A 25428-nucleotide genomic window follows, 5' to 3' on the forward strand; every position below is an offset into this window, starting at 1 on the left:
GAGCTAGAAAATAGCTTGTTTCGGGTTTTGCAGAAACGGCCACACCTCTGCTTAAAACTTACCAAAATAGTCTTGTGATTGACTGGCATCTAATCCAGGGTGTATTCCTGTCTCCTACCCAGTGTTTGCAGGATCCGGATCCACTATGGCACGGACCTGCATAAAACAGGTCTCTGAAAATGAAATAATTGAATTAGGCATAGATTTGAGTTGGTTTTTTTTATTTGTGAATTCCGTTCTTGCTTTTCTGAAATGCGAATATACAAATATAAATATGAATTAGTTTTATTGGCACATAGCATGAGTCGTCACTATCCTCCTCTTCTCTTTCAAATTAACGTGTAGCTGTAGATCACGTTTACTGATTGCTTTTGCAGGAGCTCTTTAAACCAGAGCCATTCTACAGCCAAGTGTTATTTACAAAGCAAAGAAAAACTATGTATGTAGCATTCAATAAATACAGAACAGGACAGTTTTGAGGTTGGAGCATCAGCAAAAATATTTGTCTTGTTAATACGTTCAATTTATTAGTAAACACCAGACAGTGGCTAATAAGCAACGGGTGAATTCTCAGACCTGCAGCAGTCTGGACCTGTTGGTGACGTGTTTACAGGCACAAGCTCGTTAAGTTGCCACACAGTTTTTAAGATAGTTATGTCTGTACATAGTTATACCCTTCTGTGGAGGGAGAGTTTAATATCGAAGCCCATTCTTAATTCCACAAAAAATAAAATTGAAAATAATTCAGAAAATTTGACAATATGAGTTGAAAAGTGTAATCAGATTTCAAATGCAAACCTCAGTGCTGTTTAGTAGAATAACGAATTAACTAGCCAAAAATAAAGAAAAAAATTATATACACTGTGTGTGTTTATATATATATATATATTTGTGTGTGTGTATATATAATATATGTATGTGTATGTAAGTATATAACTGATTTCTTATTTTTTTTGCATGTTTGAAACACATACATTTTTCAAATCATCAAACTAATTTGAATATTAGGACAAAATAACAAGAATGAACACAACATGCAGTTTTTAAGTGAAGGTTTTTATTATTGAGGGAAAACAAAATCCAAAACTACATGGCCCTGTGTGAAAAACTGTTTGCCCCCCTGTTAAAACTGGGTTTATCACACCTGAGTTAAATTTCTCTAGCCACACCCAGGTCTGATTACTGCCACACTTGTTCATAATCAAGAAATCTCTTAAATAGGACCTGCCTGACAAAGTGAGGTAGACCAAAAGATCCTTAAAAGCTACTCATCATGCAGAGATCCAAAGAAATTCAGAAACAAATGAGAAAGAAAGTTATTGAGATCTATCAGTCTGGAAAAGGTTATAAAGCCATTTCTAAAGCTTTGGTACTCCAGTGAACCACAGTGAGAGCCATTATTCACAAATAGCAAGTAGCCGGCCAACCAAAATTACCCCAAGAGCACAGCGACAACTTATCCAAGAGGTCACAAAAGACCCCACAACAACATCCAAAGAACTGCAGGCCTCATTTGCCTCAGTTAAGGTCAGTGTTCATGACTCCACCATTAGAAAGAGACTGGGCAAAAATGGTTTTCTTGGCAGTGTTCCAAGACAAAACCCGCTGCTGAGCAAAAAGAACATAAAGGCTCGTATTAGTTTTGCCAGAAAACATCTTGATGATCCCCAAGACTTTTGTTTTATCAGCCCACTAAGTATTTTCCCAAAAGTTTAACTTTTTGGACGGTGTACGTCCTATTACGTCTGGCTTAAAGGTAACACCGCATTTCAGAAAAAGAACATCATACCAACAGTAAAATATGGTGGTGGTAGTGTGATGGTCTGGGGCTGTTTTGCTGCTTCAGGATCTGGATCTTGTTGTGATAAATGGAACCATGAATTCTGCTGTTTACCAAAAAACCTTGAAGGAGGATGTCGGGCCATTTGTTCGTGACCTCAAACTGAAGCGAATCCTCCACATCGCTGTTACAGACTGGCCCAACCAGTTATTAGGTTTAGGGGGCAAACACTTTTTTCACACAGGGCTATTTAGTTTTGGATTTTGTTTTCCCTCAATAATAAAAAACTTAATTTAAAAACTACATGTTGTGTTCACTTTTGTTATCTTTTACCAATATTTAAATTAGTTTAATGATCTGAAACATTAAAATGTTTTATGCACAAAAATAAAAACTGTTTTTACACAACTGTGTGTGTGTGTATGTATGTATGTGTGTGTATATATATATATATATATATATATATATACATACATACATACATACATACATACATTATTATTATTATTAGGGCTGCAACAATTTATCGATAATTACATTTGTTGGCAACGAAGGCCGTTATCGATTAGTTGGGCTGCTCAAGTAACAGCGTAGTGTGACGGTAAGATAATACAGCCGCTTGAAAAAGGCAGCGAGTAACAGGGTCAACCAGCAGCAGAAAACACTGGTGTGATGGATGAAGGTAACATCTGCACGGTGGGCAGAAACTGTATAATTCTCATCATGTGAAAATGGTGTAGTTTAATGAAGTGCTGTTGTGTAAACTGTTTGTAACTTCGAGACAGTCGCACTGGATCTGTTCTGTTGTGACCCGCGAGCATCAGGTTGCGTAATCAGCAATCTTTCTGCGTTTCTCAGTTTCATTCTCTTTTAATAGAATTTGTCTGCTACAACAGTAATTTATCTGTTTTCAGACGTGATTTACTGCGGCTTTACTACGTTCACTTGCTTGTTTTCAATGTTTGTATATTGAATTTATGCATATATCATTTAATAATTATACAAAATTACATTCATTATATATTCTAAATGCTTAACTACACAAAATGTCTGTGTTTTTTTTAGCATGGTTGTCAACTTGCCATCTGCAACTTTATACTTAAATGATTGATTTTTTTTTGTTTGTTTGGTTTTTTGTTTTGTTTGTTGAAACAACACAGCATGAGTGAATTTGTTCACAGGAGAAATCCCCCATGCACTCCTCAACCAGCATCCGCTATAAGCTTTATAATGTTCAAATTAAAGATAGTTAAACTTCATATCTGGCTTTTGCATTTTTTTTTTTTTAAGTACACTTTTATACATAAATACCCTAAAAATCCTCCGTTTATCGTGGTGGTTACGGTCCAAAACCGCCCGCGATAAAGGAAAAACCGTGATAAATAGACGCCACCCCAATTTTGTTTTATGTATACAGTTGACATTAGGTAATACATATTGCTATATACATACACACACACATATATATATATATATATATATATATATATATATATATATATATATATATATATATATATATATATATATATATATATATATATATATATAATGTTTTGAATGCTTTTTTTAACATGGCCGTGTACAAATATTGAGGCTTTATGCAAATGTATATTTATTATTAGTGAAACCAAAATCAATGTTGAGCATGAAGACAAAAATGCTCGTAAATGTTTTAAAGTAATCATGATGTTTTCAATTATGCGAGCTGAAGATGTTGAGGTTTTCGTTGGGAGTGACGACGATGGACAGGATTAGAAATGAGTTTATTAGAGGGACGGCGCATGTAGGATGTTTTGGAGACAAGGTGAGGGAGACAAGATTGAGATGGTTTGGACATGTTCAGAGAAGGGACATGGGGTATATTGGTAGGAGAATGCTGAGGATGGAGCCACCAGGAAGGAGGAAAAGAGGAAGACCAAGGATGAGGTTTATGCATAGGGTGAGGGAAGACATGCAGGTAGTTGGTTTGAAAGAGGAAGATGTAGAGGACAGAGTAGTATGGAAAACGAAAAGAAGAAGAAGAAAATGGTGTTTTAAATTACGTAAATCATCAGGACACCAAACTGAACTTTTGCTATGTTTCCACAAAGACGGATTGAATTACCAGATGTGTGCACTATGGCTGGTTTTGGTGCTTCATTTTTGACTTGGCACATCAGTAAAACAAATGTTTGGTGATGAAAAACATTTTTTCGGTGGTGTTTAATTTTTTTTTATAGCTGAGTAAAGAAAGGATGTCGTGAATAAATTTTTGTTGCATTGAAGGTTTTAATTTCGCCTCATATATATTTATTTATTGATATTTTTTATAAAAATGGTCAAACTGAAATGCACGATGCATTAATCGTGCGTTAATAAAATCCGTTAAAATGAATTTGCATTAATTTTGGTGTGTGTGTGTGTGTGTGTGTGTGTGTGTGTGTGTCATGGCTGTCATGGCTGTCAGTTATTTTTGAATATATCCACACAATTTGACTGTATTGACAAGTATTGACAGGCATGTTGACTATTGACTGGGCTTTAATGATTTAGTCATAGTGAAGGACTTTAGCAAGGTCATTTGACCTGGTTTCTTGTTTTTTTTGTACATGGAAAGAGAAAAAGACAGATGGAGAGGGGTGTTTGTAAGGGTTGATGAAAGGGGATAGAGACAAGCGCATATATATACAGTACAGACCAAAAGTTTGGACACACCTTCTCATTCGAAGAGTTTTCTTTATTTTCATGACTATGAAAATTGTAGATTCACACTGAAGGCATCAAAACTATGAATTAACAGATGTGGAATTATATATGGAATTATATACATAACAAAAAAGTGTGAAACAACTGAAAAATGTCATATTCTAGGTTCTTCAAAGTAGCCACCTTTTGCTTTGATTACTGCTTTGCACACTCTTGGCATTCTCTTGATGAGCTTCAAGAGGTAGTCACCTGAAATGGTCTTCCAACAGTCTTGAAGGAGTTCCCCGAGAGATGCTTGGCACTTGTTGGCCCTTTTGCCTTCACTCTGCAGTCCAGCTCACCCCTAAACCATCTCGATTGGGTTCAGGTCCGGTGACTGTGGAGGCCAGGTCATCTGGCGCAGCACCCCATCACTCTCCTTCTTGGTCAAATAGCCCTTGATGCCTTCAGTGTGACTCTACAATTTTCATAGTCATGAAAATAAAGAAAACTCTTTGAATGAGAAGGTGTGTCCAAACTTTTGGTCTGTACTGTGTATGTATGTATATTTGTATATGTGTATATATATATATATGTGTGTATGTATGAATATAACTGAACTGTTTACAGGAAGAACATTTCCTCGTTAAACTATATCACAAAATTTACTGTGAGAGAGAGAGAGAGAGAGAGAGAGAGATTATTATATTACTATTAAGGTGCCAGTTACCAGCAGTTGTTTGTACACATCTGTGTTGATATTTAACTCTTTACATCTGTCTGCTTGTGATATGCTGTAGCATTTGTTTTTCTTTTTGCGGCAGGTACGCGCTCCATTTCCTGGTGCAAAGCGGCATCACTTATGGCATCATGATCTTGGCAGGAGTCGAACACATGCACAAGTGAGTCAGCAAAACCAGCCTTGCTTTTGGTTTCCTACTTTAACAGCTGTGCCTCAAGTTAGTCAAAGAAGTTGGGTGGGGTGGGGGTGGGGGTGGGGGTGAGCTTTTTACTTCTTTTGACTCGAAATAATACTTTATACTTACATGGATGGAGCTATATTACATTTGTTCACAGTCGTGTGCAGACTGTTGGAGTGTGATAATGATAAATGGATCAGATTTGTCGACTTGTTTTTGGAGACAGTGTGGAACATGTGCAAGTGGCTAGCTAGTCTTATTGTCTTCTTGTATGTGGCAAATAAGGGAATTTTATCATGTGAACAGGGAATAAAAAATAATACTAATTCCAAAAATACATCAGGTTTCCGGCTGAGGGTGATGGTACATTATGACACTATTACAAATTTTGTTTTAATGTTTTTATTTATTTAGAACCAAAAATATCCTCTTTCACAATTTTTTTTTTTAAATCTGTACATTTAAATCTGTACTAATATATATATTACATAAATATATATATATATATTAGTATTGTATTTTATTGCATTGTATATTGTATTGTATATTATAATTGTAATTATAACAAACCAAAAAGAAATTACTGAATGAATTAACCAGTGGTGATGCCATCTATAAGTCAAATTAAGTCCATAAAAAGCAATATGGACCATCACCTTACTGAACATGCTTCCATAGTGAAGCTTTCTGTAAGATGTTACTTGGAGAACAGTCTATTAGCATTTTTTTCTGCCACATCAGAGGATTTTATCACATATTAACTGAAAGAAAGAGAAACTCTAAGAGGTTTGTGGAAGACTGACTGTTTATAGCTGCTACAGTGTAATCGATGACAGGAAGTTGTTTTTTAGAAACCTCCCTAACATTTAATAAAGCTCAAAAAGTAATAAAACTGTATGCAAATTGCTGCAAGACAAGATGAACAAAACACTTTAGGGGGGGCTTGTTTTTTTATTTATTTATTTATTTATTTAATTAATTAATTTTAGGCCACGTTGGGCCACGTAACCTCCTTGTTTCTATAACCAGATGGCATGTTTGTGTTGTATTTAATTACTTGATTCGTGGTTTTGTCATTTTAATATAATATTGTAAGTTAAGGGAACCTTAGTGTAAAGAGTTACTGTATGGTTATAGGTGTTATGAGTAATCAATGTTCAGAAGAGGTGAGGCCTCCAAGGTCATAAACATTTTCACGCATTGGATCTACTGAATGGAAAATGCCGGCCACACACAAACGCTCACACATGCTTACTTTTATACCTTCCTACCTATTATGCTTGGTGTTCTCAGCTGCAGTCCTGAGGGACCTGTGCCATGTGCGTCACCAGCCGTGTTTTACCTTCCATGTGAGCAAAATAATAAGCTGTGAGGTAGCAAGAGTCCGTTTCTCTAGGAAAAAAAAAAGGCGAGAGTGGTTGAATACATATAAAAACAAACATACTTCATGTATAGAGCTGAACATTTTAATACTAAATATGAGTAAAGAATTTTAGGGGATTTCTGTTTCACTAAACATCATAACATTTGCTGTGTTATGTAATCAGTACCCAAAGAAACGCTGTGCTGGGTTTTTAGGGTAATTCCATAATGAGCCTTAAATTGGCTAAAATCTATAATGAGGTGTTATGTACCGGAAGGTGTGAGAAGGTTGTGTCAAGCCGCCCTCGATTCTGAAGAAACACCGGTGTCTGTTGGCAACACCAGTGTCAGTCAGTCATTTTCAAAAACATGCAACCACACACTGTTATCCCACTGAGATTCAGTGATAATGAAACACCTATGCAGGACTAACAGTAAGTGTATTAAGCTTCCTGTGGGATAGGTTTGGATTTCAAAGGAATGCAGATTAGAGATTTAGCAATTTATCTTTATTGAAAACAATGTCCCGTCACCACACACACACACACATATTGGTTGCTGTGTTAAAGCAGGGACCAACATTCCTTTCTAAGCTACTTTACATTAATTCATGCACTGCATTAATCCATGATTACATTCTTCACCCATTTAACGACGATGTTAAACCTCTTGTATAAGTGGAAAGGCAGTGATGTCGAGGCAGACACGTATAGCATTGCAAAGTGATGCACAACTTTGTCATGAAAAGCAGCACAAATTGCTAAAGATGTACACTGCATTAATGTGAGACTTTATGTATTTGTTATTTGCTTTATAGCAGTGAATGAGTGTTTTTAATGGAATACTTTGTGATTAAACGACAATAATGAGACAGCTATATAACATAGAAGGCAAAAGTTTGTTCACCTCCCAAAAGCAAATATAAAGGAGGCACATAGTCAGGTTGCCAGGTGTATATATATATATATATATATATATATATATATATATTATAAATATCTTTTCTTTCTATCACCTGTATAATAATGTAAGACTGGTTTAGAATTGTGGCATTACTTAGTGTATCATTACATAGTGTTTGTTCTTTGGTTATGCAGTAAAGGGCATTTTTATTAGGGTTAAACATATTGAGGATTTTATTGCTTATCAGTTGTATTAATCTCCTTGTTTACTTGAATTCACTCTTTTAATATACACTGAAACCTCAATACCCACGACCTTGACACTCAGGACCTTTTCATTTGGAACCGGAGTAAGAGTAACTTGCGAAAAATCGGATATTTCGCGAGAAGCCGCGAGCAGCCCCGAAAGTTCAGAGTAACATTTCAAAACAGAGTTTGTACTCATAAATTACATTAAAATCTTTATTGTATTATTCATTTAAAGTAGTAAATGAAACATTGATGACAAGTAATTCACAATTTTTGTTGAGTTTACAGTACATGCACAATTCCCCTTGAAAAAGGAACCATCAAAAGAAGAAAGTCAAAACCTTGCGATTTTTTTGTTACTCGCGAAGGGTCATATAACGTAACCCCCTGCGAGTATCGAGGTTGCACTGTAGTACATATTTGTAGTAGGCGGTTCCGATCTCAAGTCTCCAATCTTGATTAACAATAATGTCTGAAGCATTGATTTGTTTCAGATACTGTTTGGTGTTTGCCCTGGCATACCTCAGTTTCTGTCAGATCACACGAGTGTATGTCTTCGACTATGGCATGTACTCAGCTGATTTCACAGGGTAAGAATGCTGCATGTCAGACTATATTGTCAATTGTTTCAACTGTTGGTTGCTTTTTAAGACATACATTTTTATTGCGTTTTTTTAATACGTTCCACAAAAGTGTACCCGTATTAACTGTTTTTTTCTTCTTCCTGTCTTGTTATGGTTCCAGGCCAATGATGGTCATCACACAGAAGATCACCAGTATGGCCTTTGAGATTCATGACGGTGAGCTTTGTATCAGTTCAAATGTCAAAAAGGGCCTGTATGTATTCATTCATACCATGTGATTGAATTGCAGCTTATATTCCTTTCAGATTCATTTATTTCATTCACTTACTCAGAATATATTGCTAATATAGATTCATTCATTCTCTTCACTTGCATGCATATTTAGTTCAGCACACACAGCAAAAAAAAATATATAGGTGCTGTGCTTTATTTGAAAAATGCAGGTGTTCATCGGGCCTCCGCTGCCAAAAGCTTGGCGAAGCTAATTAAAGCACAGGGGGATGAATGATGGAGGAGGGCTGAAATTACCGCAGCAGGACCTTCTGTCCTCTTCTTTCCAGCACAGAATGAGCAATGACCTGCGTCATGTTGGTCTCATACTATACATCTTTATCTGACTTATATTAATAATTTACAGTGGCTTCAATCTTTTACATTCTTTCCTGCCTCTGTTAGACCAGCTGTGGTCTCCAACTTAAAGAAACCGTTTGTTGTTTTCTTTACTGAATGAAAGGGGAATTGGATTTAAAAATTTCAGCATTTATCAGACATTTTTTTTTATCTAAATTGACTTTAAAAGGGGGCTCTGTCTCAATGAAAAATCATCTGCATGCTAGTACATATAGGTCAGGGACTAAAAGCTAAACCAATGTTAGATAGGAACACTCTCAGGGAGCTCACCACTACCGTAATTTCCGGACTATTTAGCGCACCCAAATATAAGCCGCACCCACTGATTTTTACAAAGATGTTTATTTTGAACATGAATAAGTGGCACCTGTCTATAAGCCGCAGGTAACTATACTGAAACTAATGAATTTTACACAGGCTTTAACGAAAGACAGTGACTGTAACACGGCTTGTATCTGAACAGTAGCCTACCAAGAAAGTCATTGTTCACTGTCTTCCTCCTTCCTAAATTGATTTTAAAGGAAAAGCGGCAGAACTTTCAAATCAGAAATCATTTATTGAAAAGGGAAAACGACAAACTGCATCTTAGTGTATTAGTTATTACTCATCAAATACTTTGGTTACTGTCCAGGAACATGCCCAAAATCATTATGTATATTCAAATAATTAACTTTATACATTTTCAATGGCCTGACCATATATGATTCAATGTGATTTTTGGAAAGTCTATTTCACATTTAGTTCCCATTTGTTGTTATAATATCATCCAGTCTTCTAGAAAGATGTTCCACCAGATGTTGGATTATTGTGCGGCAAAGGCCTGGGTTGCAATCTGTGTTCCAGGGCAACCCAGATGTGTTCAGTGGGTTTAAGGTTAGACCTCTTTAGCAGGCCACTGAAGACCTTCTACTCTAACTGTATTTTTTAATGAGGCTGATTTTGTGCACAGGGTCATTGTCGTGCTGGAACAGGTTTGGGTCTTCTTGTTGAAGTCAATGAAACATGTAATGTTACCACATCCAAAGACATTCAATGCAATAGTGTAACCTTTTTAATGGTAGCAGTTTGGTGAGGAACCACAAATGGCTGGAAAAGACAGGCGTCCCAATACTTTTGTCCATATAGTGGAAGTGAAGTGTGCATTTCCCAAACTAATTGCCTTTTTCAGACTGCTTCTAATTAAGGAATTATTTCTGCCATTTGTCACTTCATCATGAGCTAGACTTTAGCTGAATGTGGGCCGATCAGGTTAATCTCATCAACACGGCAGCAATAACGCAAGGATTTTGTGTGAACCTCTTCCTCTGATTCATCTCCCCTCCTCAAGCAGCAAAACACTGATGAAATTCACCTGTCGCTACGGCATAAACTAGGAGGGAGTGAATTTACAGCATGCTGCCTTAGTTTCTAATTAGTTTCATTCGTCAGCCTGTGTGCTGGGTGTTTAAAGAAAACCTTGTTCTTGCTGCTTTTTTCAGTGCACTCTAATCTTATCAAGGATAACAAGTAACTTCCTATAAACCTTAAAAGGCTTTTGATTTACAAGGGTTTTTATCTTTTATGACTTAACATCCTTTATTTCCTATAATGATGGACTCCTGTGCTTTCATTTTCAATCCACATTAACATTGGTTATCCTCTTTCTCCCCTAATCTGCTACTTACTTATGGCTCAACAAATTAAGCAGCATTCTGAATTGTGTTGTTTCCACTGCTGAGTAGTCGTACCAAACCTAAGTATGTGTGCTAAACCAGGTTACCCATCTTGTTCAGGTATACTTTATAGCTGACAACACTCAGATGGGTTTTTGAACATCTTGTTACAGGTTAAGTCCCCCAGTGCTGTTATTCTTCTGCGAAGGCTAGATTTTGGAACCTGGTTGAAGGGAATTGTGTTCGTTCAGCTGCAGGCGCATTAGCGAGGTCAGGCAGTCATGTTTTTTGAAGAGGCTTTGTTCCTAGTCGGTGTTCCAGTTCATCCTTAAGGTGTTCATTGGGGTTGAGGTCAGGACTCTGCAGGACACTCGAGTTCTTCCACAACAGCCTTATCAAACCATGTCTATGTGGACTTTAATTTGTGCACAGGAGTATTGTCATGTTGGAACATGTTTAAATCCAGTGATGGGGAAAATGTAAATATAAAATACAATCGTTCCAAATGTGTGCTGAAATTGTGACAATATATTGGGGAAGAGTCATACACAAGTGTGATGGTAAGGTGTACACATACTTTTGGCTGCAACACAATTTCTTCGTTGTTTGATGTCTTTTCATAATGAGTGGTAAAGTCTGCACTCAAACGTCTCTCTGATTTTCACACACTTGTCTCAGGGTAAAGGTTACATGAAAACATGACAGCAGTACACATTTTAATTTACATTTATGAAATTATTCAGAGTGAATTACAGTTATCTTGTTTGTATAACTGAGCCTTGCTTAAGCCTTATAAAAGCCTTGCTTAAGGGCCCAACAATTGCAGTTCACTGCTGTTTGATCAGAAGTGCAATGTCTTAACCACCACCTGAGCCACACCACCACCTTTTTATTTAGATGTGCATGTTTTTTTTTTTTCTTTGCCTCAAAATGTATATACAGTGGAACCCGGTTATCTCGCCCTCGGTTACCTCGACAACCCTATTAAGTCGACGTTTTTGAAGTGGAACCGCCAAATTCTCGCTTTTTCTAAGCATTTTTTATCGGTTATGTCGCCGAACCCTGATATCTCGAGCACAAGGGGGGGGGGGGGGAATTTGCCATTTAACGTCGGTTATCTCGGTGCAGCCGCAAAAGAACTCGCGGAAGTGGCGGAAAAATCAAACCTTACAGATGCTACAGGTGTTGTATTGTATACTGGTGAATCTCTGCTGTTAGTTAGTGCTAGTGTTCGTAGTGTTAGTAGGGGCGCGGCGCGGCTTTGGGAAGAAAAGAGCAGCCGTTGAGAGAGTGCCGGTGGGAAGACACGTACCGGGAAACGCATTAGCGATAACAAAGACCGCCGTGAACCAACATATACCAACAATAACGGACAGTGAGAGTGTGGAAGTTTAAATAGGAGCTGGTGATGATGATAAACGAGCACCATATGTGCGCGATTGAAGCCGGGAGCTTCAGAGAAAGCGGCCGAGAAAACACCTGACACGCCCCCTTCATCCCCCTTCAGCGTGGCAGGTGCTTTCTCGGCCGCTTTCTCTGAAGCTCCCGGACCTGTCTCGGATTCGTGACAGATAAGCATGTACTGTGTGTGTTTTTATAACATGCCTTCATCAGACAAATCGCGGCAACGCTGTTGTGTAAAAAAAACCTTTAAAAACACGTGCATGCACATTCTCATTTATTAACGCACATCATGTACATAAAGAAAGTTCAAGCACGTTAATATACTGCCGCCATTTTGATTTTCGTTTATCTCGATGATCGGTTACCTCGATGCTTTTTGGCGACCCCCTAGGACATCGACATAACCGGGTTCCACTGTATTAAAATGCATGTCTATTCTTAGTGATCACCAGTATACATTTTTCCACATTTATGCAATATTCAAACAATATTGATGCTGGGTTCGAATGCATAGCTGCAATGTGCTGATTAATATGTGCAGTGATTAGCATATTAGCATATTTATCACAGTAAACAATATTATCATACATGAATGTTGAACCTGATTTCAGTGTGTTACATTCACTAAATCCTGGGGGTACAGCCTGCTGTTTCTAAAAGAAAAGATTTAAAGGATCCAGTTTTCCTTTAAATGCTGATTGACTGATTATTAGTAGACAAAACAACAGCAAGGGTTTACTCTAAACAGTATATGGATGTTTTTCCTTTCTGTTTGTTCACAGGAATGGCTCGAAAAGAAGATCAGCTTAATCAGAGTCAAAAGCTGCTGGCCATCAGGTATGTAAAATAAAAGCAAAGAAAATAATGGCCTTTTTATGGGATTAAGGAGATTTATTTTTATTTATTTATTTATTTTTTGGATGAAATCGGTCTTTAATGTGCTATTGGCCATGTTTTCTAGCATTCATACCTTTTTAAATCCTCACTGTGCTAGAGGCTAATCAGACTGTCTTACGGAAATTCTTGACCTCCTATAATGTGGCAGAATGTCAACTGTCCCTTGTAAAAACACTTAACATCGTGCCTGAAAAAACACTGAGCTGAATTGTTGTCTGCCATGCTTGTTTTGATATGAAGGTTTGCTTATGAACAAGAAATTCTGTAAGATCCCAGGATTATTGTCGGTTTTGTTATTTGAATACCTGAAGGACAATCCAGGACAAATTACCATCTAAAGCATGTAGTTGTAGCTGCTGTCTCGGACATTTTTAACATAGGATTGTATACATCTTGTAATAAGTATATGTTTTCATGTTTGTCATGTTCAATGCACGAAATAGAGCATTACACATTGCACTTATATTATGAAAATACCCTTTAAGGAGTAGCCTTCTCTAGCTTTTTTTTTTTATAATAGGCTAGAAATCAACCAAGCAGGGTGGTTATAGTCATTTAAAATGCAGTCTAACCGCTGTAAGTAGGCTCCTTGCGAGGACCATATGACCTTTGTTGAGTTCTCCAGATGACTGTAGCTCTTTGCGTTATGATATATTTATTTATTTTATATTTTCCCTCTGGTTGTGTTTTCAGGCGGATGCCCAGTCTTCTTGAATACTTCAGCTATAACTGTAACTTCATGGGCATCCTGGCCGGTCCCACCTGTTCCTACAAGGACTACATCGCCTTCATCGAGGGAAAGCCCTTCCGCCACAGAGAGCAAGAGAGCAACGGCAGACTACAGGGAAAGACCAGGCTAAATGACCCTTCACCTAATGTAAGGCCTGAATTGAGGTATAGCATTTATTAGTACAGACAAAAACAATTAATATTATATTGAACCTTCATTGAATATATAAGAATATCAACTATTTATCAGCGTTTAAGTACTCGGATGCTATAAATATACACAGGCAGCTCTCACAGAATAAAGATGCATTTAGCAAAAGTTTATTTATATTTAATTGGACCTTATATTAATAGCCTGATCATCCATACCGATATGATTTTGTACTCCCAATTGATAATCACCTAAAAATTATTATTTTTTGTCCAAAACTAACTTTTGTTTATATAATTTTGGAAATAATTATGCATTTTAAATCATGAGTGAAGATGATTTAGTTTTGCATTTAAAATAAATATATATTATTCACTTAGGAGTGAGAGAAAGGAGAGGCTGATTTACTTTTGTATGAATTACATTGGTAATGCAGCTGCTATATTGTAAGTGATAAAAGGAACTGACTTGTTTTTTTTGTACCATTTGCAGATGGAGGTTATTCGTAAGCTTTCCACCTGCTTCCTCTCTCTGCTAGTCTTCCTCTCGGTCTGTAAAGTTTTTCCCGTGGAACGAAATGTCGATGATGACTTCATTGCCACCACTCCCTTCTACGCCCAGGGGGTCTACCTCTATCTGTCCATGCTGACCACTCGGCCGAAATACTACTTTGTTTGGACTCTCGGTGCGTGTCGCTGGCTATCTCTGTCTCGGTTTTCCGTGTCTTTCCATACACGACGTATTTGCAGCCTTTTGCTGTATTCATTTGCATTTCATCACCTTCTCCCTTCCAGTGAGTGCAGTATATATTATATAATCATGTAAGATGATCACAAATAGCCTCGATATCTTTTTTCTGGCATTGCCATGTGTCGCATGCTGAGCTGACATGTGGAAATGTGTAGCCCTTTATACTTTTAGCTAAAGTCAGACAATACAGGCTAGAAAAGTCTTACCCTGTTGGGGAAGTCTTTTGTCATGTCACTGCATCACAAGGGACTAAAACACAGGATCTGTAAATAGGGTAACCTGAAATGCCTTTACTACTTATCATATCCTGTGTGTGATCTGAACAGCTGATGCAATCAACAACGCAGCCGGCTTTGGCTTTAATGGCTATGACAGTGACGGAATGCCTCGATGGGATCTTATCTCAAACCTGAGGATAATGAATATAGAGGTCAGTCTATACCCATTACCAATGTTTCTTTGTTTATGAATCAAACATGTATGAAAGGTTTCATTTTTCATATGTTCTTCTTTCAGTTCGCAACCAGTTTTAAAGTGTTCCTTGATAACTGGAATATTCAGACTGCCCACTGGCTCAAAAGGTGAGAGTGACTTAAGTCAAGCTTTAAGATTAAGCTTTTTAACATTCTATATTAGTCATGATACTTGTGTGGTACAGTTGTTAGGGAAACTGGTCAGATATTGGGTAAATTGTTCCAAACATCCAAAATATTAAGAGACCGATTTTCCGCCAAAAATATTTTTTGTCATCTTTTCTTTAAAAATCATATCATTTCATCTATTCACTATATATTATCATACATTTCATTTGAACAACAATGTTTGTTATTGTCTAGACTTATTGTCTGCCTGCTAAAATGTTGGTGTGCAAAAACCTAAAGTTTTCCACCATATTGGTACCTAACTGTGATTTTATGTTGTTGGATGTGTGGCTCTGTGCCATAGTGAAACAGACAGAACTGATTCAGTTTGTAATTAGATACCAGCTGGCAAAATGTCTCTGGTGTTGCTGCACCACAATCTGACTGCTGTTGTGTCTCATTGCTTTTGAAGGTAACTTAATTTTCAAATGCAATGCTGCTTGTGAGTGGAATGCAGACAAAAGAGAAACATCATTCAGTACAAGAACACATGCAAGTTTCAGGGGTCTGGGGTTGTTTATAAAAATTTATGTTTCCAATTTTTCAATTTAATACAGTTTTTAGTTTTTTTGCAAAATATATTACCAGCAATAAAGTGGGATAAAAGTGGAAACTTTGAGTGGAAAAAAAAAGCATTTATGTTCTTTTACCTTAATGACAGTGTGGCAAAATGACAACAAATCTGTGTAAAAATATGCTGCATTGGAAGGAATGAGAGTCTTGAAAAAACTGGTCTTTTGTACAAAGGATATAAAGACAGCTACCATCATAGACTCATGGTCATCATCACTTTCTGTTTAGTTCCAGCTAATATTAAATGAAAAATAAAACCCCTGATTTTCAGTCACTTTTGAACCCCCATAGTATGTATTACTAAATGTTTTTTCTAGATTTCCACATACAAACTTTGCATGTTTAACACAATACTTTACTCACATTAGCATGTAAATCTAGAGTTGAACAAAGATGTGAAGGCACAGAATGATAATTTGTTTTGGAGAGTGCCACCTCCTGGTGGGAATTAGCATTGCTATTGCAGCATGGTCTTATCAAAATGTGAAATGATATGCCTGGGAGTTGTTTGCTAAAATGTGCAATGATCAGAGCTAATAAATATTACTGAGGAGGCAAATATTGACACTATTTCTTGGTTCACATTTATGAGAAGGGTGTTTAGGTGAGCACTATTTTTAAGGCAGACTGTGTGCAGTATATACACAAGTAAACACATTACTATGGTACTCTGTGTAAATTGAAGGGTAATTATCGCCTTCTGCATAGTTTTATAATGTCTGTTGTTCATATGTCTGTTGTAGCAAGCTTGTTGTATTTCCTGTGCAGGGTGTGTTACGAGAGATGTCCCTACAATCCTACAGCTGCCACCTTCCTGCTTTCAGCAATGTGGCACGGAGCTTACCCAGGCTACTACCTCACCTTTCTCACTGGCATCGTGGTCACGCTGGCAGCCAGGGCGGTGAGGATCCTTTTCATGACCCAAAAACAGAATGCTGACATTGATCAGATTTTACATTTCAACACAAGAAACTAATCACACTTTATTTCTTTTGGCAACAGTACCTTAAGTGAATCAATACTATGGTCTATATTTCATATCACATCAGTTTGGGCGCTTCCTGGGGAAGTTTTTGAGGCAAAGTCACGAAGTTCTGTTAAGAGGGAGATAACGAACAAATGCATATGTGACAGCCAGAAACTCCAATACAGTAGTTTAATTAAATACAAGCAATAAAAAACTTTTATTTAACAAAAGCAAAACATTGAGGGATAAGTTTAGATGTAGCATGGCATTAAATAAAAGTTCTGAACAAGTGCAAAAAGAAAAGTGAATGTGTGTGCACGTGTGTCTAGATATGTATGTGAGTGAATGTTTTAGTGAAAGTATAAGTTTTAGCTGTATGGTATGGCAGTACAAGTCCACTCTGTTCCTGTTATAATGCAGTGTATCATTAAGAGATCAGTGATGGTGTGTACAGATTGGTGTTCCTGATTGTTTTCCCACTGATACACAGTGTATGTACAAAGGTTTGTGAACACTTGACCATATAAGATCCTATGCGCTTTTTGAAAACCCCATTCTGCAATTAGTCCCCATTAGCTGTTATAATAACCTCCACATTAAGATATTTCACTAGACTTTGGATTGTGGTTGTGGAGAGTCAGGTACTGATGTAGGATGACATCATCCCAATGGTGTTCAGTAGGGTTGAGATCAGAGCTCTATAGCAGGCCCCTCAAGATATTCCTCTCGAACCAATTTCAACCATATCTTCATGTAGCTCAATGTGCAAGGGACATTGTCATACTGGAACAGGTTTGGCTCTCCTAGTTTAATTGAAGGATCATTTTATTGCCACATCCAACGACATTTTATACAATTGTGTGCTTCCAACTTTGGGAGAGTTTGAGGAAAAAGCACATATGGGTGGAAAAGTGGTTTTATCTTTGTCTATTTAGTGTATATTCAATGATATATATATATATATATATATATATATATATATATATATATATATATATATATATATTTTTTTTTTTTTTTTTTTTTTTGAGTAAGATTGATGCCATTGATTTTGTTTGACTATATAGTAGAAATTCAGTAGTAATGTTTAGTGTTGAAACAAATAAAATAATTGGGATTTAGAGAGTTTTTATATTTGCATAAATACTACACACGTTAGCTGTTGTCGGCTAAAGTCAAATCTTTTTAAACTTTAAGCTAATCAAATAACAGACTACAGTCTGTATTTCTTCCTCTACATGGAGGAGATCGGACTTCAGTGAGTTATTGCAGACACAGTTCAGGAAGGAGATTGATCCGCTTAAGTAATCAGTTACTGTGGAGCCTGTCAGGCGGTTAACAATTAAGTAAGATGGATAGATGGCTTGGTTTGCTGCATGCAAAGAGAATTACTATGAAAAAACACCGAATCTTAATACATGTTTTTGAGTATTAGTTATTTCTTGGTCTGTTTTTATTTTTTGTTTCGTTCCAACAACAATAGCTACAATTACTTGTTCGAATGGTACCTACATTTTAACCTGAAATGCTCATCCTTAAATTCAGGCCCAGAAAATGTAAACTAAAACTTCAGATGATATAAAAATCCTAGTGTTTTTATGTAAACATATTTGATTACAATATATCTAGAAATTCAATCAAATGTTACAAGTTTACAGCTTTAATTAATAATTTCTAAAGAGGTCTGGTGATTGTTTTTTTTTTTTTTTTATTTTTTTTAATATGTGCCCCATCCAACTCTGTTATTCTTTTTTACATTCTCTGTTCATGCTTCCCATCCCTCTTTGTTTAGGTGAGACACAACGTGAGGCCGTACTTTTTGGGTTCTCCAGTGCACAAGCAGGTGTATGATGTCATCACGTGGGCGAGCACACAGATAGCTATTTGTTACACTGTGGTGCCCTTTGTGCTGCTGTCTGTAGGTCCTTCACTCAAATTCTACAGGTACGATTATACACTGACACGGATCTGTAAGTACAGGAACAGATGTTGATTTAATCTGACAAGCTCATGGTTTAAATGTTATTTTTAGCAAAAATATATTCATCACTCAACAAAATAAATGGATAACGGCATTCAAATACATATGTATTTACTAAATAAATATGTACCTCTAAACGTCTAGTAAAAGAAAAATAAGAACGGACAACTGTCTAAAAAATTCATACTTTTAGCTTCTAGAAAGCCATTTAATCATTTTTTTATTTCATTTTTATTTACATTTGTGTTTTAATCTTTTGTAAAAAAAAAAAATACACAAAACATACTGTAATCTCTAAAGAAATCTAAATCTAAAGAAAAATTTCTGAAAGATCCATTACTTCCTCATACTACATAGCCCTGTATATATAAAACTGTTCTCAGCTCTCAGGAAAAGGGTTTGATTATCCTGTGAGGTGGGATGCTTTTTTTTAATTTAATTTATTTTATGTATCAATTTTCTATTTAATAAAAAAGAGAAACATTTGTAGAAATATTTTTTTTTTTAATGTGTCGCTGTTAGATTTTGACCAAGTAGGATTTAATAATAAGACTTAATTAATAGGCTATTTACTAATTCCTGCTATTCACTTAATTCACCTAATTAAAAATCTATAAAAGTGAGATGAAATAAAATGTTGTTTTTTTCCAAAATTGATGTGCTTATAAGTTTTCATATCTCATAAAACACTACTTTTTTTTTTTTTTTTTTTTTTTTGCCTGCATTTGATATTGAGCTTCTGTGTCATCCTCTTTAATGCTGTATGATTTTCGTATTGGTGTGAAACCTTTATATTTCACACCTTGAAGTGGTTTTAATAATTGCTGTAGAATTTTACAATTTCAAATGAGTACCGACGCTCCCCTCCTTACGAACGAGTTACGCTCCGAACGAATTTTCGTACCATGAATTTGTTCGTAAGTTGTTACTGTGTTGGTTATTGACTACGCATATCTCCTAATGAGGTAAGAGCTATAAATACAATCAAATAAATATAATAAAATAATAAAATATACTGAAACAAATCAAATAATCGAAATACTGTATACAATATTTTGCAATAAGTAATAAAAAAATTATAATTTAAATTAATAATAATAATAAAGAAATTTGCTTAAAGAAATAAATTCTCCCTACTCCAGTCTGCATCATGTAGACTCGTTATGGTCAACGACTAGCTAGCGGCGACTCTCCTCCGTTTTTAATTCCTCCGACTCCGAACAAATTTCACTTTGAGGACAGGTTTGTTCGTATCCGCGAAAGTTTGTCAAATGAATGTGGGGAGCGTCTGTACACACATTTATTGTACATTTAAAATAAATACATGTGCTCTAGTAATCCAAAACTATGGCACTCCCACTAACATTTTCATATAAAATATAGTGAATGAAATGAAAACTGTTTTAATTCTGCATGTTGTTTACAAGAGAGGAGGGGAGCAGATCTGAGGGAATATCTCAGCATCATTCCTAACCACAAACCTACCATTTACAATCAATCCCAAACATCGGTCATAAACATACCAAAAATATACAATGTCTCCCATTTTGTTCTTGTATTGTGTTATGATTACAATGATAGATCCTATTTGTGTTAATAATAATAGTAATAATAGATCCTAATACAATAATATAATGTGCCACTTTCCCTATCTTTATTTTGTTTTAAAGGCATGCAATCGTTTACAGACTGTTGAATATGAAACAGACATGTCCTTACTAATCTATTAAATGCTTTGTAAGTAACAGCCTTACTTTCTCTTGGTCTTACCCTCTATTCCTTCTCTATTTCTTTCTTTTGCTTTCAGGTCTTGGTATTGTTCCATCCATATAGGCTGTGTATTATTGGCCATAGCTCTGCCGGTGAAACCTCGGCACCTGAGGCTGAAGGAGCAGCATAGCTCTGTTTCCACCAGCACCGCCTCTTCAGACAGCCAGAAACCCAAAACCACATGAGCCAAGAAGCCAGACCCCGATTCAGCACACTCGAAGGCCGACACTCCTACTGTAAAACTACACATCTGGAGAGTCAGCAAATGAAACTTATAAACCAACAAACATACAAACTAGCCCCTGTCTGGACTCATCCAGTGCGTTGTCAAACTAATCTGGGCTCAAAACACTGGTACCAGAATTGATTGGCTACAGGGGATGGGTTGAAATGTGACTTGTGGTGTTAGGATGGGACACTAAGGAAACTCTGATGTATTGAATTTTGCATATTTTCCTTTAGATTCCCTATCATTACTTTAGGAGTTGATGTTGTGACATGCAGGCTGCATCGTTGTGCAGGAGACCGTGCCACTGTTACTAGAAAGCAAAATGAATGAACACTTGGAGAGTTGTAAGACGATTATTAAAAAATGATTGAAAGGGTTTGAAAAGAAAAAAAGCATTACCATTTCGGACAACAGGTTAACACTGCACCTATCCCAGTTTGCAAATAGTCGTCATTTTCCAATTCATCTTTTACTATCTTGAGTTAGGCTCCTCAGAAGACAAGCCAAGGACACCGTAGAAGTTGAATCGGAGATTTTAACCCATCTTCTAATGAGGTTCGTTCAGGCCATGGCATGTTATCTTTAGTTTAGTATGCCGTATCTTTTGATGCATGAGGTTGCATTTCTTCAAGTTTTTCCTTGTTGCAAAACATTAAACAGTTCACTGCAGCCTCATTGTTCCTCATGAAGCTTTAAGACATTCTTGACACGTTCCATTTTAAATGTGTGTTAGAAAGACACTTTCTAAAGAACATCAGTAAAATATCAGAGTTAGCAATGAAAACATAAGAAATGTTTGCCCAGTGATGCGAAGCCCAACTTTGTAAATGTGGTGATTAAAAAAGAACTTTTTGTAACACTACATGTGGTGTGTCTATTGAATTGCATTTCATCTCAGTTCATCTTAAAGATGATAATGTCTAATAATTATAACAATAACAATGTTACATATCTGTCTAAAAAGCAAGCTGTCTGTACAGAAAACAGTAGCAGGAGGGAGAAATGGGTATGTTTTAATTTGAATCTGAAAATGGAAGTAGATAGTGCAGTAATAAACGTGTAGCATTCTAAAGTTTGGGGATTATGGCATTGATATTGGTCTGGTGTTAGGCAGGACCAGTAGAAAATTATTGGGAACGAGCATCTAAAAAGAGTAGAACAACATATTGTTTGTTTCTTTGTGAAAAATGAGCAGCCAGTGCAGTTCTGTTGGAGTAAGGGTGTAATGTGTGCTGAACCTTTAGCATGAGTGAGGATTCTAGGTAGTAATCTTATCTTTTGTTGATTGACAAATCTTTTATGATTTATTATTACAACATAATACATCGTGCAGGATACCAAATCTAGTTACACTTATCAGAGCAGTTTTCAGCATCAGCCCTTTTACTCTTCATAAACTATGTGGCATTAAACAATCCATTATAGCAGTGCACATTCTGCTTATGGGCAAGTCATTAACCTACAGTAGCAAGCAACCAAACACATTGCTAGAAATTAAATCCCCAATAATCACTGAAAGCTCTGATTCTAATATTAAATTAATCCCTGTAAAAAGTGCACTGCTGTTTATTCATTGCAATATATTATCCTGCCATCATCTGTTTAAGGATAGAAGCTAAAATGCATGCCTGAGAAAATGTAGTGAGGAATGAGATTTTGCTACGACAAATCATTAATCAACTATGCTAAGTAAAAAACAAGAGGAAATCAAAAGTACTTTATTGTTGTCATTGTTACTTGACATGCATAAAGTAGAACAAATAATCCCACAGGACCTAGACACAACACACAAAATACAGGGAAGAAGAGGATCCTAAAGACTAAAGTGGAAAAAAATATATATATATTCTAATAGAACCTTCCTCAACTTATGGTTTTCATTTCCTCCCACCTCTATAAATATTTGGAATTGCAATTTAAAATTGGTCCTAGGTGTGAACCACTGTGTGAATTGTGTGTGTGCATACATGGTCCCTTGATGGATAGGGTTTTCCATCCAGGGTGTTTTCCTGCTTTGCATGTTATTGTTCCCAGGACCATGGCTCTGGAAAAGATATAGATAGATAGAGAGTCAGTCATTGCATAGTACAGGTACACAGCAATGAAATGCAGTTTGGCATCTACCAGAAATGCAGATAAATATGTAGCATATGTACAGCATGTAACATATATGTAAACATATGTACAGTGAATAAATATAAAGGCTATGGCAGTGCAGAGATGTGTGAACATGGTTGAGAAGTACAGGTAAATAGTTCTTAGGCTATGGCATTAAAAAAAAAAAAAGTACAGAAGTAGAAGGTTATAAGGTTATGGCATTTAAAAAATGTGCAAGCTGAATAAACCAATCCACTATACACACATATATATATATATATATATATATATATATATATATATATATATATATATATATATATATATATACAGTGAGGAAAATAAGTATTTGAACACCCTGCTATTTTGCAAGTTCTCCCACTTAGAAATCATGGAGGGGTCTGAAATTGTCATCGTAGGTGCATGTCCACTGTGAGAGACATAATCTAAAAAAAAAAATCCAGAAATCACAATGTATGATTTTTTAACTATTTATTTGTATGATACAGCTGCAAATAAGTATTTGAACACCTGAGAAAGTCAATGTTAATATTTGGTACAGTAGCCTTTGTTTGCAATTACAGAGGTCAAACGTTTCCTGTAGTTTTTCACCAGGTTTGCACACACTGCAGGAGGGATTTTGGCCCACTCCTCCACACAGATCTTCTCTAGATCAGACAGGTTTCTGGCCTGTCGCTGAGAAACACGGAGTTTGAGCTCCCTCCAAAGATTCTCTATTGGTTTTAGGTCTGGAGACTGGCTAAGCCACGTCAGAACCTTGATATGCTTCTTACAGAGCCACTCCTTGGTTATCCTGGCTGTGTGCTTCAGGTCATTGTCATGTTGGAAGACCCAGCCTCGACCCATCTTCAATGCTCTAACTGAGGGAAGGAGGTTGTTCCCCAAAATCCCGCAATACATGGCCCCCGTCATCCTCTCCTTAATACAGTGCAGTCGCCCTGTCCCATGTGCAGAAAAACACCCCCAAAGCATGATGCTACCACCCCCATGCTTCACAGTAGGGATGGTGTTCTTGAGATGGTACTCATCACTCCAAACACGTTTAGTGGAATTATGACCCAAAAGTTCTATTTTGGTCTCATCTGACCACATGACTTTCTCCCATGACTCCTCTGGATCATCCAAATGGTCATTGGCAAACTTAAGACGTGCCTGGACATGTGCTGGTTTAAGCAGGGGAACCTTCTGTGCCATGCATGATTTCAAACCATGACGTCTTAGTGTATTACCAAGAGTAACCTTGGAAACGGTGGTCCCAGCTCTTTTCAGGTCATTGACCAGCTCCTCCCATGTAGTTCTGGGCTGATTTCTCACCTTCCTTAGGATCATTGAGACCCCACGAGGTGAGATCTTGCATGGAGCCCCAGTCCGAGGGAGATTGACAGTCATGTTTAGCTTCTTTCATTTTCTAATGATTGCTCTAACAGTGGACCTTTTTTTCACCAAGCTGCCCGTAGCCCTTTCCAGCCTTGTGGAGGTGTACAATTTTGTCTCTAGTGTCTTTGGACAGCGCTTTGGTCTTGGCCATGTTAGTAGTTGGATTCTTACTGATTGTATGGGGTGGACAGGTGTCTTTATGCAGCTAACGACCTCAAACAGGTGCATCTAATCTAGGATAATAAATGTAGTGGAGGTGGACATTTTAAAGGCAGACTAACAGGTCTTTGAGGGTCAGAATTCTAGCTGATAAACAGGTGTTCAAATACTTATTTGCAGCTGCATCATACAAATAAATAGTTAAAAAATCATACATTGTGATTTCTGCATTTTTTTTTTTAGATTATGTCTCTCACAGTGGACATGCACCTACGATGACAATTTCAGACTCCTCCATGATTTCTAAGTGGGAGAACTTGCAAAAAAAAAAATAAATAATAAAAAACAGGGAACAAATTGTATTAAGGACTGGTCCTGAATTACTGCAATTAGAGATGCCCAGTACAGAGATACCTGTGATGTTCTCATCTGTTTTTGCTCTAGAGTCTTGAGTTCTGTGGAGATGGAAATCCCACACCAGCTGCTCAGGACATTTTATGTAGACACATGGTTATAAAAGTGAAACAGGAAGGCCTAAATGACCATTTTACTCAATTCCTTTTTAAACTATGTTTAGTTGAAAAGGGATTAGCAATATGTGTTTTAATGCCCTTAGTGAGACAGCATTCTGAATTCTTCAGACACGTTTTCTCTTTGGGAAAACATTGCTAAGGTGTACTTTAAACATGTCTAGTTGCTCTCTTGTAATGAATTTGAAATGTGCTGTGCTGTCACTGTAATAAATTGCTCGTTAGTTAAACATTTCTTAAAAGCACCTTACCAAAGGACCTTACAGTGATAACCAATCTAACATCTCTAAAGAATATAATAGGAAAGGTAGAAGAGTTCTGCTCTACTTCACAAAAAGCTGATGTGTATAGAAGAAGAATTATAGTGGATCCTCCTTAAGTCAATAACCATCTCTTGTTTTGTTGA

General features: G+C 36.6%; 1 protein-coding gene across 2 annotated transcripts in view; it reads left to right on the forward strand.

Moving 5' to 3' along the window:
- Nucleotides 1–21700, forward strand: part of mboat2b (membrane bound O-acyltransferase domain containing 2b) — a 39521-nt gene extending 17821 nt beyond the window's left edge. For both annotated transcript variants that reach the window (XM_083562318.1, XM_083562319.1), the window contains 11 exons: nt 5272–5349; nt 8375–8470; nt 8625–8680; nt 12933–12987; nt 13741–13924; nt 14420–14612; nt 15004–15107; nt 15194–15258; nt 16660–16792; nt 18651–18802; nt 20647–21700. In XM_083562318.1, the coding sequence (XP_083418444.1) occupies nt 5272–5349; nt 8375–8470; nt 8625–8680; nt 12933–12987; nt 13741–13924; nt 14420–14612; nt 15004–15107; nt 15194–15258; nt 16660–16792; nt 18651–18802; nt 20647–20794 (1264 nt within the window). In that variant the 3' untranslated portion in view covers nt 20795–21700. The remainder of the gene's footprint in view (nt 1–5271; nt 5350–8374; nt 8471–8624; nt 8681–12932; nt 12988–13740; nt 13925–14419; nt 14613–15003; nt 15108–15193; nt 15259–16659; nt 16793–18650; nt 18803–20646) is intronic.
- The last annotated feature ends 3728 nt before the right edge of the window (nt 21701–25428 follow it).

This window comes from Silurus aristotelis (genome assembly GCF_946808225.1).
Source record: "Silurus aristotelis genome assembly, chromosome: 15".
In the NCBI taxonomy this organism is placed as follows: Eukaryota; Metazoa; Chordata; class Actinopteri; order Siluriformes; family Siluridae; genus Silurus; species Silurus aristotelis.